Source organism: Ictidomys tridecemlineatus, chromosome 9, assembly GCF_052094955.1.
Source record: "Ictidomys tridecemlineatus isolate mIctTri1 chromosome 9, mIctTri1.hap1, whole genome shotgun sequence".
Classification (NCBI taxonomy): Eukaryota; Metazoa; Chordata; class Mammalia; order Rodentia; family Sciuridae; genus Ictidomys; species Ictidomys tridecemlineatus.
In genome coordinates, this window is record NC_135485.1 from 124,059,165 (window position 1) to 124,078,315 (window position 19,151).

The following is a 19,151-nucleotide window of genomic DNA, read 5'->3' on the forward strand; positions in this document are numbered from 1 at the left end:
TCAGTTTCCGCTATCGTAGTAAGTTACATTTTCTTTTGACAGAATACAGTTAGAGGCTGGACCTGGTGACACATGCCTATAATCCCAACCACTTGAGAGGCTGTGGCAGGGGAATCAAAAGTTCAAGGCCAACCTTAATAACTTAGCAAGACCCTGTCTCAACACAAAATCAAAAAAGAGCGCCCCTGGGTTCAGGGCTCCTGTACCACAAAATTAAAACTTACAGCATCACAGAAGTTTAGGAGCTGACAGCCGCCGTACCTTAACTCTAGGATAGCTTTCGCAAATTCAAGCCCTTGCTCTTCACAGATGTCACACTCGCATAGCCTTATCATGGCCTGTGTCTATGTCAGTTAACTGCCTGCTACTAAGAACACCTGAGGGCTGCATGGGGCTGTGGCGCAGCAGTAGAGCGCCTGCCTGGCACGAGTGAGGCCCTGGGTTCGATTCTCAGCACCACATTAAAAAATAAATAAATAAAGGTATTGTGTCCAACTACAACTAAAAAATAAATATTAAAAAAAAAACACTTGAGGCAAACAGCTTATAAGGAGGGAAGGTTTAATTTGGCTTATGATTTCAAAGGTTTCAGTCCACGTTGGTTGGCCCTGGCACTTTGGGGCCTGTGGCAACACGGTACCTCATGGCAGAAGCACATGGTGAAGAAAATCGCTCACCTCATGGCAGCTGGGACACAGAGAAGGGGCCAGGGTCTCAATATCTTCCCCCACTGACCCAATTTCATCCAACTAGGAATCATCTTTGAAAGGTTCCACCACCTCCTAATAATGCCCCAGACTGAGGATTTCAGATCCAAACTGTAGTAACTTCCAACAGAGAATCGCCCATTACTCAGGTGACAAATGACAGGGAACTGTCAAATTTGGAAGCATGTTAGAGGTTTGTGGTTATGGTGTCCTGGAGATTGATCCCAGAGTATCTGGGGTTCCAGGTGTGCACTCCCATGCCGGGCTGCTGTGTTTCTAAGGACTCATTTTAGAGGTTGCTGTAGTTGGGTCTGAACTGTCCCACAAAGGACCCTGTGTTAAAGGCTCAATGTCCCCAGTTTGTGGTGCTACTGGGAGGTGGTGGCGCCTTTAAAGCAGAAGGGCTAAGTAGAAGGGACTTAAGTCATTGGGGGCCGACCTTGAAGAGGGTATGGAGACGCGGACTCCCTCCCATCTCCCCTTTGCTTCTTAGCTGCTATAAGGTGGAACAGCCCTCTTACACCATGCATTCCTGCCATGATATACCATGATACCACAGACCCAAAGGCAAGGGAACCAAGCAACCACCTGTGAAACTGAATTAAAATATACTTTTCTTCTCTATAAGTTGATTTTCCCAGGTATTTTGTTACAGTGATGGAAAGCTAATTGATACATGTTAAAATATTTATGTTTGATATGTCAGATTCGCTTCAGAATAATAGGGAAGGAGAAAAGTATCAGGAACTGAGCAGTGCTTGATGTTTTACCCAACTTGTAAGCTAAAAAGTTAGCCTGGCAGTCTCATGGGTGCTGGCAGAAGACATGAGACTAACTGGGTCAGAAACAAAGGACTTTATTACAGCAAAAGTCATAGCTGTGTTTCATGTTCATTTGTGTCAGTTCCTGAAGCTCCTAAATCCCAGTGAGGTGATGCAAAGGCCCATTGTGCAGTAGGTTATGTTACAGGAAAGGAACACTAAGATTTACCACTTTTATAGCAAGTGGAAGCAAGCCTGCTTTTTTTCCTGGGGGAAACATTACCTCATCCCTCAACGTTGCTCACAAGGACATAAAGGCAACCCTGAGAAATGGCCCAGGCAAAGAGCAGTCAAGGGATTGTATTCTTGGCATACTCTGCAAGAATGTGCAGGTATGCTCACAGTCTATGGCAGATTGCCTCTCACAATTCACTCCACAGCCTGACACACTGTTGGCCAAACTTGAATTTTTACATGAGTAAACTACTCTGATGGCCATTCTGATTAATCCAGCCAACAGAGGCTAGAACCAAATGCACTAAATTTGTCTCATATACCATTTAATTACGGTTATTATCAGTAAGACTCAAAGCAGCAGATGAAGGCAGCCTGTAGCATTGATCTCAGCCATCTTCTCCAGGGTCCCAGATAGTGAACTGTAAGTGTCTGGGGAGCCAGGAGGTATTTTAAGGTCAGCCTCTATTATTCGTTATGACCTATTCAAGAGAGTTTAAACTGATTTGCTAGTCTTTGGTATCATTGTCAGTAATTAGTGGGACAGTAAATGAGCCCAAAAGCAAACCCAGTTTTCAATAGACATCTCGTGGCCCATTTTTCCCCTTACATACGGACATATAACCCCAAAGTCATTTTAGTTCAGGACTTGGTGAATCTGATTTATATTGTCTCCATAGTAGTTTAGTCACAGGGGCCGTGTCACCCAATAGTTGCACCTTCCTTTCCTATATATAATGTTATCCAAGGCCACTCAGATATCAAAAGCATATCAGTGGTCAGGTTGAATCAAAGCTGTGTTGGTTTTTGTGTCTGCACATTCAGATTAGGGAGTTTCTGTGATGGCAGCAGGCACAGCAGATCAGTTAAAGCACATCCACATGAGTTTTATTTCCATAGTACGTGGACAGAAATGGCAAACTCAGCAGGTCACACCCATAGTTGCAACTGCCACTTGAATCAGGTAGTGGAATGGGGTCAAGGTCAGTGGTTCCAACTGAGGACAATTCTGCCCACCACCACCACCCCATGGGATATTTGGCAATGTCTGAAGACATTTCTGTTACAACTGGGGAGAAGGGGCTACTGGTATCTAGCTCATATGTAAAGATTTAGAGATAACTGCTAATATCCTACCATGTATGGCAAAGTCCCTTGTTATCTAGCCTAAATATCCATAGTGCCAAGGTTGAGAAACCACCATCTAGGGAACAAATTGTACATGAATTATTTCCCTTCCCTCACTCCTGGGGCCTCAGGTATTTTTTTCCCCCAAGTGCCAGAGTTGTTGCTTTTCTCCACTGCCAGAAAATTGATACCTAAACCAACTTTTCTCTAATCATTCTTTCACTCAGATCCTTTTTTTTCCTGGCAGGCAGCAGAGAGAATCCCTTTCTGGGAACTCCCCATATTCTGTGATCTAACTACCTTGCTCAGGTATGTGGACCAGGAGGTGAGGGTGATGTAGTTGGAAACCTCTTTAATGCTCAACAATGTCAGATATCTGTGGATGGTGGGGAGCATGAAATAATCTGTTTAGCTTACTGCTAGGTGGCCTTTGTGACAGAAGGCACCCAGTGGTCAGACTGCAGATGGTCTAGAAGACATAGAACATGACACATTAGTTTCAAGAGCTACAATTGTATGGCCAAAGTCAGTTGGTCAGACTGGAACAGCGATATCATAGTCTAAAAATCTGTCCACAGTGGTACAGCACCATTAGTTATTCTTGGAGGAGGCCAAAGGTCCAAAGTAGTTAATCAGGAACAAATGGGACAAATGCCCTGTGTATTATTGCCTCATTTGCTTCAAGACAAATGGAGTAACTTTTGGCAGGAGTCACAAAGACTGCCATGCATGGCAAGAGTTTTTTCCTGTGTGCTTAGTCCATGATGGTGGCCACATTGCCATTGTGGGGACAATCTGAGTAGTGCTGGTTTGATTAACACCTTAAATCCAGTATGCCTCACCTCACCAGAGAACTGGCATTTACCCGAGTCATCTACAAGAGTGCCCTAGATGGTCCAGTGAGCAAGCACAATCTATTTCCACAGTGTACAATCCTAAAAAAGGGTGCCTTTGATCTGCCTGTTTTTGAAGTGGCAGACCAGATGGCTAGGCCACTGTCAAGAGTCCAGAGGTCAACAAAAATATGGCTAAGTTCATTTGAAGGAATTTGTCTAGATCTAGAATAGCTTGAATTCTGCCCTGACCAGTAACCATGTTCATCACAGCTGGTACTGAGGTTGTACAACCACAACAGCTTTTATCTGAGCCATGAATTAGATCCAATTATTTAGGGGCTCTTTTAAGTAAGACCCCCATTGAGCCAGCAAGTTCAATGGCACCTGCTGTAGAGTGGGATTTAAGCTGTGTTGAGTTGCTGTTGCCACTTGTTATATATACCTCAAAGGCCCGAGTGTTGAAGATTTTTGGTCCTCAGCCCAAAATGTTAATGGAAGGTGATAGAACCTTTAATAGGAGGGACCTAGTGGGAGGTTTTAGGAGCTCAAGGATTGTGGATCCCTAGTCTCTCCTCTTACACACAGCCATGAAGTGAGTTCTTTTGAATTTTGCCTGAAGTGGTGGTTGGACAGTTCTCCATTACTATAATGAATAACCCACCAGGGATGCCTGTAATCCCAACTACTTGGTAGGCTGAGGCAGAACTGCATCCTACTATAGGTGATACAATGATATGATGTGCCAACGACAGGCACAAAGCACCAGAGCCAGTCAGTCATGGACTGAAATACAAAACTGAGAGCCAAATAAACCATTCCCCTTTTTTATTTTTCTCAGGTGTTTGCAGTTTTTGTAGTATTGGGGATTGAACCAGGGGTGTTCTACCTCAAACTACATCCTTGGCCCCTTGTTTTGACAGGGTCTCAGTAAATTGCTGAGAGTAGCCTTAATTTGCATTTTCCTGCCTCAGCCTATAAGGTAGTTGGGATGACAGGCATGCATCATCATGCCTGGTGGGTTATTCATTATATTAATGGCAGAGCTGACTGGCGCACCACCTCATGCAAAAATCAAATGAGGCGAAGGCTGCTGCATCCCAGAACACCCCATTTTTTACTTGAACAGCAAGGAATGTTGAATGAGGCACATATTGTGTCCAAAATACAAACCCTGTAATAAGGGGTTGGGTTTCCTTTAGGTGTCAATAGGTTAGTCAGCAGGTTTTCCTTGATTGTCATTGGAAATAAGCATTGTGAACCCACAACAGGATCACAAATAACTTTGGTAAACAGACCCTGAATTTACTGACGTTATCAACACTCCCGTTAGTGGTTTAATGAAACCAGTCAAAGCATATAAAACTGAGGAGAGTCTGCCTTTTCATCTCTCATTTAGTGAAAAATTTAGATGTCAGATAGTAGGGGCACTTGCAACTGACCTCTAGCACTGGTGGCAGAGGACAGCTCAACTTGTTCTAGTAGCAAACCATAGCAGTGCTCTTAATGGAAGAAACCTCCTGAAACATTCAGTGCTCAGTTGCTTTGGGCCTTGCTAAATTGCTGAGGTTAGCCTTGAACTTTCTTGCCTCCACCTCTGGAGTAGCTGGGATTACAGCTCAGTGCCACTGTAAACCTCAAATTCCTGAGCCACTGGGGCAGGTATGTACTAGCATGCCCAGCCCCCAAAATTATTTTCTTGGAATGGTATAGGGGTAAATATATAATTGTAGCAGATTCAAGAGAAGTAAAAAGTGAGCAGGGGGAGGTGTGTGGCTCTAATGGTAAAGTGCTTATGAAGCAAGAAAATCTGGGTTCAATCCCCAGTACAAAAAAATACCAAAAAAAAATATATATATATATTTGAGCTTTGCTATAGGGGAGGGTTAAGCAGGGTCCCCTGGAAGGGTACAGAAATGAAGGATTTCAACCAAAGTGACCATGCCTCTAACCCCTGCTACTTAGGAGGCTAAGGCAAGATCAAGTTTGGGAACAGCCTCAGCAACTTATGTTTAGACTATCTCAAATAAAAGAGGCTAGGAAAGTTGCTTGGTGGTAGAGTATCCCTGGGTCCAACTCCACTACCACACACACACACAAAAAAAGAATGGAGTTACTTTGCCTATGGGCTGATGAAAGGAATAGGTAAAAGAAATAAACTGCTGGAACCAAGAGCTTAATGAAGCATGACAATATGGTATCTAATGCTTGAATGAAAGGTTGTTTTAGCACAGTCCATCCAGTGATGAGAAGGCAGAAAACAAACACATGCACACACTGATGACAGAGCAGAAGCAATGGAAATTTGTGACTCCTCATCTATTTAACCTTCTTGGTGATTATAGGAAACAAGGTCATCAGCTGGGAAAAAAAGGAAACTGAAGGTCTGAGAAATAAGCACAAAACAGGGAGTGATTAGAGGAAATACAGGGCAATGTAAATATCCATTTGTTAACAGACCTGTAACAAGCATTCTCTAGCGGAATTCAGCTTTGGAGTGCAGATGACTAACTCTAAATCCAAATTTTGCCATTGTTTTTATAGTTGAGAGGCTAAAGACAGGATTTGGTTTTTTTTTTTTAAATTCAGTTTTAATTTTTATTTCACGTGACCCTCCCATGCAGCTGGAACAGGCACAGGTGTGCTACCCTGCCCAGCAGAGCTTTCATTATTTAGTCTAGCACCAAGTGTATCTGCACCACCAGCATTACCTGAGAACTTATTACAAATGCCAAATTTCAGGCTTCATTCTAAAACTACTCAATCTGAAACCTGAGGGAAGGACCCAACAACGAACTGTTAACAAGCCTTCCAGATGGTTAAACATTTAAAGACAAACCAACCAGTCTGCTTGACATGTGATATCTTCTGCCATGCAAGAAGGCCCTCACCAGATGGTAAACAAATGCCTGTGCCCCAAAACGAGCTTCATCAGCATCTACTTGTTTTTAAACAAAAAGGAAAAAAAAAAAAAAAAAGGAAAGAAAAACCACCTTTAGGGCATGTGATAAGTGAAATACCATTTCCATACTATTTCTGCTACTTCATGGATAAAAATCCATTAAAAATTTCACCAGGTCACTACCAACTCAGAGAATCTGATTCACCACGCTGTCAGATTACTTTAAAAGAAAATTCAGGAGCAAACCATCACAAATAGGACTTTTTATTGGTCACTATTAAAAATCTGGATTTTAAACAGATTCTTGAACTGGTGGTTCATATCCATCAGCTCGTTCAACTTTAGCACCCGTCTCATCTCCTGTAGCTTTTCCAGAACTACTACCTTCACCATGAAGCTCCATGAGTTTTCCCACTAAAAAGAAAAAACATTGTTAGTTATAGCTTATCATATCTTGAAACAATGATTTGTTCAATATACTATAAAAGAAAAAAGGTGTTATTTGGCCCTAAGAAAAAAAATTATCTAGTCCCACCATTTTTCTTTCACAAATATTGCGATTTCTCACTTACATTCAAACTTGGGCTTCTTCAGCATTTTTACTTTTCTAACAAAGACATCATGAAGAGGATAAATTGATTGGCAAGCCTTCTCTATGTCTTTCCCAATGCTGTCTGGAATCCTGCAAATCACAAGTGATGGTGAAATTAAATACAAAAACCAAAGTTCTGGTTCTCACACATGGGATATCCCATTTCCTTTACATGGAAAGAAACCCTAGAGTTAAGTCTACACATAAAAACGCCTCACTTAACCGAAGGATATCCTTATTAAGACTATTATCACCTCTTTACAAGAATAGACTATCTGAAAAAATTAATATCTTAAGCCTTCTGAGTCCAAGCCTTAACGGTTAACTATTACACCCTCTTAAACATCTGTATGCTGCTTGGGAACATCAGAAAAATGTTTAATTATCACTAGACATCATCTGGGACCGAAACTTTTTTTCATCACCTGTTCCCAAGCATTACTAATTGTGGAAGATTGTGTATTTTCTAATTAAGGCAAAACATCTTTCTGCTGCTAGCTTCATCCACAAAAAGATTAAAAACAAACAAAAAACCAATTTACTTAAACATTTTAACACTCTTTCATTTAAGGGATATAGCCAGGATTCACAGAGAAGATTTAAATATGGGTCTGGTTCCTCCTTGGAGCCAGGGTTATCATATGCTTTCCCTCATCTAAGGCAGGATTCTGTTGTAAGAGGAACAAAATAAACACTTACAGTTTATTGACAACTTCTTTCAAGTCATTTGTCTGCACTTCCCGGGTCATAATTTCCATCATCTTCTTCCGGATTTGGCGGACCTGCTGGTGCTGAGCGTAGGAAGTCTTCCGTATCTGATTGTTGCGTTTTTTAGTAAAACCAACACAGAATAGACGCAGCAAATAACCATCGGTAGTCTTGACATCAACATGAGCCTCGATCATCGTCTAGAGAGAAAAAGACACTGTCAGATATAACACATTTTAATGTCATTAATTCAACCCTCAATTTCATTATTAAAAACAACCAGGTGGGATGCAGTGGAATACTCCTGTAATCCCAGCAACGTGGGTGGTAGGGGCAGGAGGATCACAAGTTAGAAAAAAAATCAAAAATCAAAGAAATGGGGGCTGGGGATATAGCTCAGTTTGGTAGAGTGTTTGCCTTGCATGCACAAGGCCCTGGGTTCAATCCCCAGCACTGCAAAACAATAAACAATCAAATGGGGCTGGAGTAGTAGCTCAGTGGTAGACCATCAGCATCAGGTTCGATCCTCAGCACCACATATAAATAAGCAAAATAAAGGCCCATTGACAAAAAAAAAAAAAAAAATTAAAAGTAATAATGTATATGATTTCACCTTCCAAAAAAAAATTGTCCTGAACAAATACTGTAAAAGCACATTTCTTAAAAAAATATTTTATGTTCCAAACTAAAGCTATGGAGAACTAAATATTTAATTTCACAGCTAATATATAATCAAAGTTCATAATGAGTGATCATATTATTGTCTAAATTTAAAATACAAAAGGCCACCTTAGGTGGTCACGAAAAAATTGATTTGCCTGCTTTCCACTTATTAAACATACTTTTATTTTTAAAATGAACATTTCCAATCCCCAGCACCACAAAAAGAAAAAGAACACATCAACACAACCACAGTCATACATTTCCAGAAATGCAACCATAAAACCTTAAGGGAATGTCAGAAATAAATGTAACGGTATAATCAAGATGTATCATTTGGGACCGAAACATTTTGTCATCATTCATTCCCATATACAAAATATTCCAAAACTAGACAGTTAGCCAGCCACTTGTGAACCAATATATTTTCTGGTACCACCAGCTGAATATTTTGTGTTAAGCACTGTGCTACATGGATTGCTTATTTCACCCCCACAATTCATTGAAAGAATATACTTCTCTCCACAAGAAACAAAGCTTAGCAAACAAAAATTTACTTCTCAAGAATATAATGGGACATGGAGTCATGATTTAAACACCACATCAGAGAATTTTCCACTGTTACACCTCCCAGCCAGAGGCAATCAAAAGGTTAACCTGAGCCCCCCTTTCACTCTAAATTCACTAGATTTTGAGATCCCAAAATATTTTAGAAACAGGCAAAACTGCAAGCCTCCCCTGGTGGTTCCAAACACACCGATGAAAACTCAGTATTAAACCCTGGACTCAATTTAAACATGTCAAGTAAAATAGGATGATCATAGTTGGCTGTGGTAGCACTCTCTTATAATCCCCAATTGGGGAGAGGCTGAGGGAAAAGGATCACTAACAACTGGGCAAGGTATGTTTCAAAATAAGAAAATTTTTAAAGGGCTGGGAACATAGCTCATGTGTGACCCTAGTTCAATCCCCAGTACCACCAAAAAAAATAAATAAATAAAATAAAGGATGGCCAAGGCATCATAAACTCAGCAGTAGCAACCAGAGTTAGCACATAATAAAAATCAAGAACACAATCAAGGGCTGGGGTCATAAAGAAGTGGTAAAGTACTCGCCTAGCATGTGTAAGGCACTGGGTTCAATTCTTAGCACCACATAAAGATTCACTGACAAAAAAATATATATTTAAAAGGACGAAATCAAAAATTTCAAATGAAACCTAAATCGTCATTACATTTGTTCCCTTCCTGTCATCACACCATGACATCCTTGGTCATGTACCCTATGAACTCCAAGAAAACTTTGGGTCTCACCTGCCATTTTTTGACCATGGAACACATTTTGTCACGGGTAAGATCCATGCCATGGAAGTTGGTTAGGCAGTTTTTTCCCTGAACATCCTCAGTAATTAGTTTGAACTTCCTAAATGCAACTTCATCATTCTGCAGATCAGCAAGACTCACTTCAAACACCCGACCCTTGAGGCCATCAGAAGCAATTTCTACAAAATAAGAATTGAATATCTGATTAACATTAGGAATTACATAAATACAAGTCTACTAAGTCATGCATATAAGCTGAGATTAAAAATTAAGTTAATGGTAAATAAAGACCTTAATCTTTGTTATCAAATTCATCAAAACTTCAATGACTTATTGACAGTGCCCCTTAGAAGTTCCAAACCACTTGTCCACTGTTAGTGAACTCTAAAAGCACGACTCTTGCTTAAGAGTACCACAAAAACAACCACCACAGGTGCCAAACCTAAAACCAAGAACCGAGGTGTCCTTAAAGTCTCCTGTCACGGGACGAACAGAAGCCCAATATGCCTACTACAATACATATACCTCAATTAAAGAAAATGCAAACCAAGTATAAGATACTCACTGGTTCCCTGGGTCCTGGTGACTAATGTTTTTCCAATATTTCTTATATTGAACATTGCTGGTGCTTTCACATCATACCAATCTTTCTTAGAAAATGGATCAACCCTAGGGGGGGAAAAAAAAAGTTTACGTTTCATTGCAAGTCTTGTATTTATTACTGAAATTTCTTACACCTTTCCTTATTTAACAATAATGTTAACTTCACTTCCCAGCAAGATTTTAAGAAATCTTAACTACTTAACTACTACCTAACACTAAAGTCAATCAATTCCCTCACAGTGAAATGAGGCACGCACACGTGAAGCTTGATGTTCTGAGCCTCGCTGTACAGCCTACAGACTCTAAGGTTATGGCCACTCTCCTCCATGATCCGCCCATCACACGGACAAATGTTCCTCCGGTAACCTGCACGTCTCGCGAACTCCACAGGTTCGTGAAGGCACAAAGTGGTAACAAAGACCCTTTAGGGTTAGCTTCTCAGAACCTCCCACGGGGCCCAAGCAGTAGAGAGGTGCGGGTCCCTGAGGGAGAAACTTCCTGGACAACAGTTAATGGAGTGGCACCAAAAATCCACGGACATAGGCTACCCTGAGCGCACAGAACAGAACACGCCGAGTCGCGGCGAACACTCGGCTCACACGTGGCGCGCACAAGACCCAGGAAGTCTGGGGAAAAGCAGGCAGCCCTGCGCAACGCAGCACCCAGATCCGCCAGGCCGCGGTGCACTCTGAACCAAAGTCAGGGCCAGCGCAATCCAACCGGCATCCTCGCCATCCAGCCCACACCGCGATCTAGAGCCCGCCCGCCGATTCCAGCAGGACCCCAACAGCGAGGACCGACGATAGTCGCCACTTACACTTTCTTCTTGGCTCCCTTCTTGCCGCCTTTTGTAAGGCGCTTGTTCTTGCCTACCGCCATGGTGCTGCTCAGAGAGCCAAAAGGACGGAAGCGCCACTCGCGCGAGAACTTAGGCGTACGGGAACGGGACGCGCCGTCTACGTGACCTCTGATCTTTCGCCCTTCCGGCGTCAAGAATATCGCGACAGCAAACGGAGCTACTCCTTCGACTGTAGTTGCGAGAGCGCCCTCGTGTGTGAGGAGGCCGCCTAGCACGCCTTGGGCTCGCTGGGAGACCGTGCTCTGGAGACTCAGGTGCCAGCCGCCTGAGGTGCAGACCTAGTGACCTGTGGTTTCTGTGGCTTTGAAGTGAGGAAGTAAGTTTCCGAATAAAGAGAGGGCCACTCAGCATCCTTCAAACCTGAACTCACCGTCTAACACTTCAGCCACGTTTCTTCTCAAGAGCATGCACTTTGCAGTCACTGAGGCAGGAGAATGGCGAGTTGGAGGCCAGCCTCAGCGACTTAGCAAGGCCCTGTCTCAAAAAATGAAAAAGATTGGCGATGTGGCTCAGTGATGGAGTGTGTGCCTACCATGCGCCAGGCCCTGGGTTTAACCCCCAGTTGGGGGCGGGGGGAGTGCGGGGGGAGGAAAGAGGAAAAGAAACCCAAAAAAGTGTGTTTGTTATACAGTAACAATACATTTTTTTAAAGTAGAGTAAAATCTCTAATTTCTTAAGATTTTTGTAGCAATTCATATATATATATATATATATATATATATATATATATATATATTGCTTATATATACTTAGTGCCTCAGTGAGTTTTATATATATATACACACACACACACACACTTTTTTTTTTTAACTGTCGCAGTTTAACATTTCCTGGCAAGATGTGGCCCCTGGAAAGCTTCTAGCCCATACAGCATACAGGTTGGGTACTCAGCCGGGTGTGTTGAATTCCTTTGGCAAACTTCCCCTCTGGGGAAAAAAAAAGATGACCAAGCTAGAAATCATCCCCTGCTCACAAATCCACCAGCAAACTTGTAAACATTTTTTTTTTAATCACAAAATTTAATTATGGTTCAGAAAACATTGAGCAAATAACATTCTTTAAAGAAATAGATTAACTCCAGTTATTGGGTGGGAAGCTACTAATAAGTTTATGCTATTTTTCTTTCTTCTCCTTTTTTTTTCCCTTGGGGTGGGCAGTGGTGTCTCACTTTGTTGCACAGGCTGGCCTTGAACTTGGAATCCTCCTGCCTCAGCCTTCTAAGTAGCAGGGATTACAGTTGTGCGTGTGCCATAACACACAGGTAAGTTGCCCTATTTTCTATGTTGAAAATGACAAAAAAAAAAATGGGCTGGGATGGTGGCTCAGTGGTAGAGTGCTCACCTAGCATGCATGAGGCACTGGGTTCGATCCTCAGCACCACATACAAACAAACTAATATATCCACCTAAAATTAAAGATACATATATAATAAATATTTTTTTAAAAAGAAAAGAAAATGACAAAAAATCTCATTTCCAGTCTGACTGCAAAGATATATGTGCCAAATGTCTGAAAATAAATACAATATGAAAGGCAAAAGTTCTAAAGCTAAGGGCATGCGATAGACTCAGAAATTTTCAGAAACACCCAAAGTGGCAACAAGGAATTTTTGGCTAACATGTGAGGGTCCTTTTTAGTTATGATTGTCTTTTGTTCTGTTTAAGGATCCACATGAACTCAATGTAATTGAAATTCCCCTTTTTGTGAATAGGTGTTTCTCTCACAGCTCATCCACTTCCTCATCGTGAAGTTCAAGAGACATGCTGTACTGACCACAGCGTAGTCAGCAACTCTCTCAGGTGGTCCTCCCAAATGGTGCCAGTTGCTCCTTCATCAAAGCAACTGAGACCTGTGGTGCACGCCTGTAATCCCAGCAACTGTGGAGCCTGAGGTAGGAGGACCACAAGTTCAAACCTAGCCTCAGCAACTCACTGAGGCACTAAGCAACTTAGCAATAAAAAACAAAAAGGGTTGGTGATATGGCTCAGTAGCTGAGGCACCCTGGGTTCAATCCCCAGTGATTTCCCCACCAAAAGAAGCAATCAAAAGCACTCTGATCCTATCTCCGGTATCTGTGCATCTAACTTTTTACCAAATACTGTGAGACATGGTGCAAGTGTAGGGCCCAGCGCCTAAGTTGTCACAGCATCCAGGTACCAATCAATCGGATTTTTCCTCAGTGAGGCTAATATACGATACAGATCTTCCCTGTCAGTAAAACCATCTCTGATCTGAACAGTTATGTTGTAGGTCTCTGAACTCCTGAATCTGTGACTAGTCCAATCTGAAAAAACACACTGCACCCTTGCATTTCTTGGCCACCTAGCCTTCTCCCTTTTGCTCCACAGAGGAATGAGTGGTTCAATGCCTGCACAGCCATGAGGAACCCAGAATCTCAGTGAACCCCTTGTTGCTACCATCCAAATCATATAATCCCTTCCCTCCTTCTATCCTCCAGCCCCTGCCTCCTTTTACCCCAACCCTTTAAGATAGTCTTTCTAAATTTCTAGTCTCAACTTGAAATTATTTATTCCTGTAGGATAAAGCCAACAGTCGGGATATACTTTAACACTACTGAAGCGTACTCTTAAAATGGTAAGATGGTAGGTTTTATGTGTTTCTCACAACAATTTTGTTTAAAAAAAAAAAAAGGGCTGGGGTTGCCTAGCATGTACAAAGCCCTGGGTTCTATTTCTGCCCCCCTCCAAGGGGAAAAAAGTGCTTAGCTGAGGATGACACTTACTCAGCCTCACTTATTCCTTTGTCCTTCCTAGTTCCCGACTACACACGCTTCTCTTGCTTCCATGTTTCCCTTCATCAGCAGGCTCGTACCTGTGCATTTTCAAGGCAGCTCAGCTTCATTTCCTTTTTCCATGAGATTGGATGTCTAGACAAATAGACTTTCCCTCACAGCTGCTCCCAGAAGACTGACTAGTAACTGCTGACTAAACAGGTCCTTTTCACCATGAGCAAAAAAGCACACAGGGCAGCCTGTTTCTTCTTTGTGTCCCATCTCATGTGGCAACCCCTCAGATTATGTGTTGAATGAACAAATAAGAGTCGAATTGACATGGGTCACATTTTGGATTTAGTAGATTAGTCCAGATTTTCAAAATAATTTTTAGAACCAACAGGCCTGGGGCTAGTTGGTAGAGTGCTTGCCTTGCATGTACTAGGCCCTGGGTTCAATCCCTAGCACACCACACACACACACACAAAAAAAAAAAAAAAAAAAAAAAAGACCTGCAATTTTAAAAAATTGCCAAACTGGGCTGAGGATGTGGTTCAAGTGGTGGCGCGCTCGCCTGGCATGCGTGAGGCCGGGGTTTGATCCTCAGCACCACATACAAAGATGTTGTATCTGCCGAAAACTAAAAAAATAAATAAAATGTTAGAATTCTTTCTCTCTCTCTCTCTCTCTCTCTCTCTCTCTCTCTCTCTCTCTCTCTCTTTAAAAAAAATTTGCCAAACTAAAAAACAAGTTTTGTTTACTGTGAACATCATTTCATGTTAAAATTGTGTTTTGGCCAGGTATGGTGGGCATGCCTATGACCCAGCTACACAGGAGACTGAGGCAGGAAGATTGAAAGTCTGAGATCATTCTCAGCAATTTAGTGATAGCCTGTCTCAAAGTAAAATAAAAAAGTTTGGTTCAGTAGTAGAGCACCTGTGGGTTTAATCCCTAGAATAATAACAACAACAACAACAATAATATATTTTGATTCCCCAAATAAAAATGATATATTCTATAAGGTGAATAAATCAAGTTTGTGAACAATGTAGACCTTATTTTTCTTATTACAGATTGCTGGAAATTAGTGACCAGAGGAAATCAATTAGTCGTCCCAAATATAATGTCAAGTCTAATAAACTATATTAATTTTCTTTCAATAACAATGTGTGTGTGTGTGTTTGTGAGAGAGAGAGAGAGAGAGAGAGAGAGAGAGAGAGAGATGCTGGGGATCTAACCTAGGGCCTTGTTCATACTAGCTCTGAGCTATACCTGCAGCCTCAAATAGTGATCTTGACTTAAGTTTATTACCTAGGTGGCAATTCATTAGTTTAAATTTTCTCCAGTGGAATTTGTTATAGATCCTCAGACTGCCTACTCCATATAAAACTCTAACTTACTTTCTTCCTGGTCTAAGACTTCTTTTTGTCCAAGAGTAAAAGTCATAGGGAAATCATTAGTGGAACCAGCTGTATCTAGCTTATTTCAGCTCTAGTACCTAAGGGATTCATCAGAAGTCTATTTCATTCCTAAAAGTTATTTTATAGTTAAAAACTCCTGCATCCCTTCCTATGGTACTGGGGATTGAACACAGGGGTTCTCTGCCACTAAACTAACACCCCCAGCCCTTTTTATTTATTTTTAAAATTTTGAGACAGTGTCTCACTGAGTTGCTGAGGCTGGCCTCAAACTTGTGATCCTCCTGCCTCAGGCTCCCAAGTCTCTGGGATTATAAGCATGTGCCACCACACCTGGCTAATAAAAGCTTTTTTTTCCCCCCTTTTTAAATGTATATGTTTGCTCTGCTTCCTAGCTGTCATGAACAGCCTTCCTCTGACACACCTTTCCATCACGCCTCATCCCTGTCCCAGAGCAGTGGAGTTGGCCAACCATGGACTGAACCTCTGAAACTGGTGCTTTTTAAAATGCCAGGTCATAGTGAAAAAGACAGTGAGGAAATCAAAAGAAAGAAAACAGAAAAGAAGGAAAATAAAACCAGCATTTGTTGAATCTGTACACAAGAAATGTATCTTGCAATTTTGCAGTTTGTAGAGTTGAAAATTCATCTCAGCTCAAGTGCATCTAGTGGTCATCACAAGTACAAAACAACCACTTGTACTGTCCATGAGATTAAAAAAAAAATAGCTACTCAAAAGTATAACTATTCCTAGGACTGAGAAAAAATTTATCTGCAGCCCACATGAAGAAGTCACAGTAATATAGAGTAGAATAAAAAAAGAACTCTAAAAATAAATTCACAAAGTTTTTCATTTTTTTAGTTGTAGGTGGACACAATACCTTTATTTTATTTTGTTGTTGTTGTTGTGCTAAGGATCGAACCCAGTGCCTCACGCATGCTACGTGATCACTCTACCCCTGAGTGACAACCCCAGCCCAAATTCACAAAGTTTTATAGGAAAAAAATTATATTTTCCTGACAATGTTTCATTAAATGATGCAATCGTCAGTTTTAATTTCTTATACTGAATAAAAGGGGATATATGAAGTCAGTATATCGAATTCCTGGTCATCATTTAAAACTTTTAGGACTCTGGCATGGTAGTGTGTTGCATAGAGTCCCAGCTACTCTGGAGGCTGAAGCAGGGATCGCCTGAGCCCAGGAGTTTGAAACCAGCCCAGGCAGCATAGGGAGACCCTGTATAAAATGAAATGGAACAAATGGGTGCTGGGGCTCATACCTATAATCCCGGTGACTTGGGAGGCTACAGCTCTAGCTTTGTTAGTTTGAGGCCAGCCTCAGTAACTTAGCTAGACCTTCAACAATTTAATGAGACCCTGTCTCAAAAGAAAAAAAAGGGGTGGGGGGGAGGCTGGGGATGGTACTCACAGATAAAGATCCTCTGTACCAAATCCCCAGGACCAAAAATAAAAATAAGGGCTAGGGATGCAGTTTATTGGTAGAGTACTTGGCTACCATGTGTGAGCCCCTGGTAGGAGGGGGGCTGCAATAAATAAGTAAATAACTGCTTTTCAGTTACAGAAGTTTCATTTGGTTCTTTTCCTTTATGTTACTTTTTATAGTTTCTTATTTTCTCTCTACATTGTATTAGGTGATACAATGTATATTTATTTTTGTATTGTATTAAGGATCAAACCCAGGGCCTTGTGCCTGCTTGGGAAGTGCTGAATCACATCTCAGCCTTTCAATATAGATTTAAACCCAGTAAATAATTAAGACAGAGGCTGGGGGTGGGGCTTAGTGGTAGAGTACTGCCTAGTGTATGTGAGTCACTGGGTTTGATTCTCAGCACCACATATAAGTAAATACGGTTCACTGACAATAAAAAATATGTATTTCCCATATAAAGACTTTATCAAGGAAATAGCGTGCCAAATCACATTCTGGCTTACATTCCTTCTTGTTGCCCACTGGCATTGTTGTTGTTGTTATTGTTTATTACACTACTATAAACTGATCCAAAGCATCTACTGAATTCCAAGTGTTATAGAATATCTTTTTTTTTAAGAGAGAGAGAGAGAGAAAATTTTTAAATATTTATTTTTTGGTTTTCGGTGGACACATCATCTTTATTTTATTTTATGTGGTGCTGAGGATCAAACCCAGCGCCCTGCGCATTACTGCTTGAGCCACATCCCCAGCCCATATAGAATATCTTATTGGACATGCCAAACACATTAAAGACCTGGCAATTTTTTTTTTTTTTTAACCGATGCTGGAGATCAAATGTGCTAGGTCTCACAAGTGCTAGGCACACTGAGCTATACAGCCAGCCCAGGCCTGGCAAATTTCTTAAAATTCCCCAAATAATCTTCAGAATTATAGAAAGGTGAAGGGAGGTTTTTGTTTGTTTGTTTGGCTGCTGAAGACTGAACCCAGGACCCCTTGTATGATAAGCCCATGCCCTACCACTGAGTTACACCCCCAGCCCTGAGATGATGTGTTTGGAAAAGAGAAGATAAAATTTGTGGGAAGATTAAAACTTTTAAAAAACAGCGTGGTATGGTGGAAAGAATACAGATTTTTACTTCAGTCCTTAATTAAAGTCGCTGCCTCTCTCGCTAGCTGTGTGACTTTCTACTGTCTTTGTTTTCTTACAGTATCTGGGAATAATACCTATCTCCCATGGTTACTATAAGGTTTAAATAATACAATATGCATTAGAACAGAGCTGAGCATATAGTAAGCACTTAGTGACTTTGACTTTCCTTCTCTCTTTCTCCACAAAATAAATATCAGGCTGATCATCTCAGCTGCCCGCTCACACTCATGCCCCTCTCATTCCCTAACTGAGTGCAGTGAGTCTCTGTCCTCACCTATCTCAGCCTGCAGGATTTGTTGTGATTGGCAGACAAGAAGAAGGAACTTATTTCATGAAACAAAACAAGAGAATTGAGAAGGAAACCTGAGATTAAATCTGTACTTGGTGATGTTAGTATCTTATAAAAGTACACAGGTACAATCAAACTGGATTCTGTATTCCCCTTGCTATCACATGCTGGGCAGGGGAACTCACTTTTCTTCACTACTCACACAGTCATTTTTGCTGGTTGACATGGAAATTGAAACCATCTTGCGCACATTCTAGAAATACACATGCTATACTTCCAGAATGTAAATTAATGGCTGGGCTCTAGTACTGCCACACTCAATGTGGGTCTGGGTCCGGTCCTACAATATAGTAGTTTGACCTCAGAAAATTTTTATTTTTCTAGGCTTGTTTTCCTTTTTCCCCTTCAGTTAAAAGTTCAGTTCAAGGCCACCATGCTGTGTACCTCCAGGGTGTTGTTAGTCCAGAAACTATAACAAAACTTTAATGACAGCGGCATAAACAAGGTAAGTGTAGCAGCACACTCCTGTAATCCAAGCATCACAAGTTCAAGGCCAATCTCAGGAATTTAATGAGAACCTGTCCCAAATAAAAAATAAAAAGGGCTGGGAATGTAGGTCGGTAGTAAAAAGCTCCCGGGTTCAATCTCAGTATTGGAGGGGAAAAGAAAAGCAGCAAGTAGAAGCTATTTCTCATTCACGGGGCAGTCCAGTGGGCAGTCTAGGACTGATTCTTTGGCTCCATAATGTTGGGGATTTAAGGTCCGTGGTTTTATCAATCCTGTGCCTCTGCCATTCATGC

The 19,151-nt window shown here is 41.4% G+C and overlaps 1 protein-coding gene, 1 long non-coding RNA gene and 2 other non-coding genes across 4 annotated transcripts; 1 reads left to right on the forward strand and 3 right to left on the reverse strand.

The window, feature by feature from the left end:
• Positions 1 to 6,808: 6,808 nt before the first annotated feature.
• On the reverse strand, positions 6,809 to 11,425 carry Rps3a (ribosomal protein S3A). The gene is made up of 6 exons (XM_005337597.4): positions 11,268 to 11,425; positions 10,413 to 10,516; positions 9,839 to 10,026; positions 7,857 to 8,065; positions 7,138 to 7,247; positions 6,809 to 6,979 (listed from the first exon to the last, which is right to left on the reverse strand). The coding sequence occupies exons 1-6, from the start codon at positions 11,327 to 11,329 to the stop codon at positions 6,858 to 6,860; spliced, it is 795 nt and encodes a 264-aa protein (XP_005337654.1). The 5' UTR covers positions 11,330 to 11,425; the 3' UTR covers positions 6,809 to 6,857.
• Positions 7,520 to 7,587, reverse strand: LOC120892654 (small nucleolar RNA SNORD73). Its single transcript, XR_005737437.1, has one exon. It is a non-coding gene; the product is annotated as a small nucleolar RNA SNORD73 (small nucleolar RNA).
• On the reverse strand, positions 8,820 to 8,892 carry LOC120892653 (small nucleolar RNA SNORD73). The gene has a single exon (XR_005737436.1). It is a non-coding gene; the product is annotated as a small nucleolar RNA SNORD73 (small nucleolar RNA).
• Positions 11,426 to 11,448: 23 nt separating the features above from the next.
• On the forward strand, positions 11,449 to 16,850 carry LOC120892583 (uncharacterized). The gene is made up of 5 exons (XR_013426127.1): positions 11,449 to 11,625; positions 12,467 to 12,570; positions 13,021 to 13,200; positions 13,849 to 13,904; positions 15,114 to 16,850. It is a non-coding gene; the product is annotated as an uncharacterized LOC120892583 (long non-coding RNA).
• The last annotated feature ends 2,301 nt before the right edge of the window (positions 16,851 to 19,151 follow it).

Bases quoted from the DNA above. Each gene is read 5' to 3' on its own strand.
- Rps3a (XM_005337597.4), bottom strand. From the start codon at position 11,329: ATGGCGGTAGGCAAGAACAAGCGCCTTACAAAAGGCGGCAAGAAGGGA. The intron at 10,027-10,412 runs GTGAGTATCTTA...CTTATTTTGTAG, and splicing joins CACCAGGACCCAGGGAACCA to AAATTGCTTCTGATGGCCTC. The intron at 8,066-9,838 runs GTGAGACCCAAA...TTTTCTCTCTAG, and splicing joins CCATGGTCAAAAAATGGCAG to ACGATGATCGAGGCTCATGT.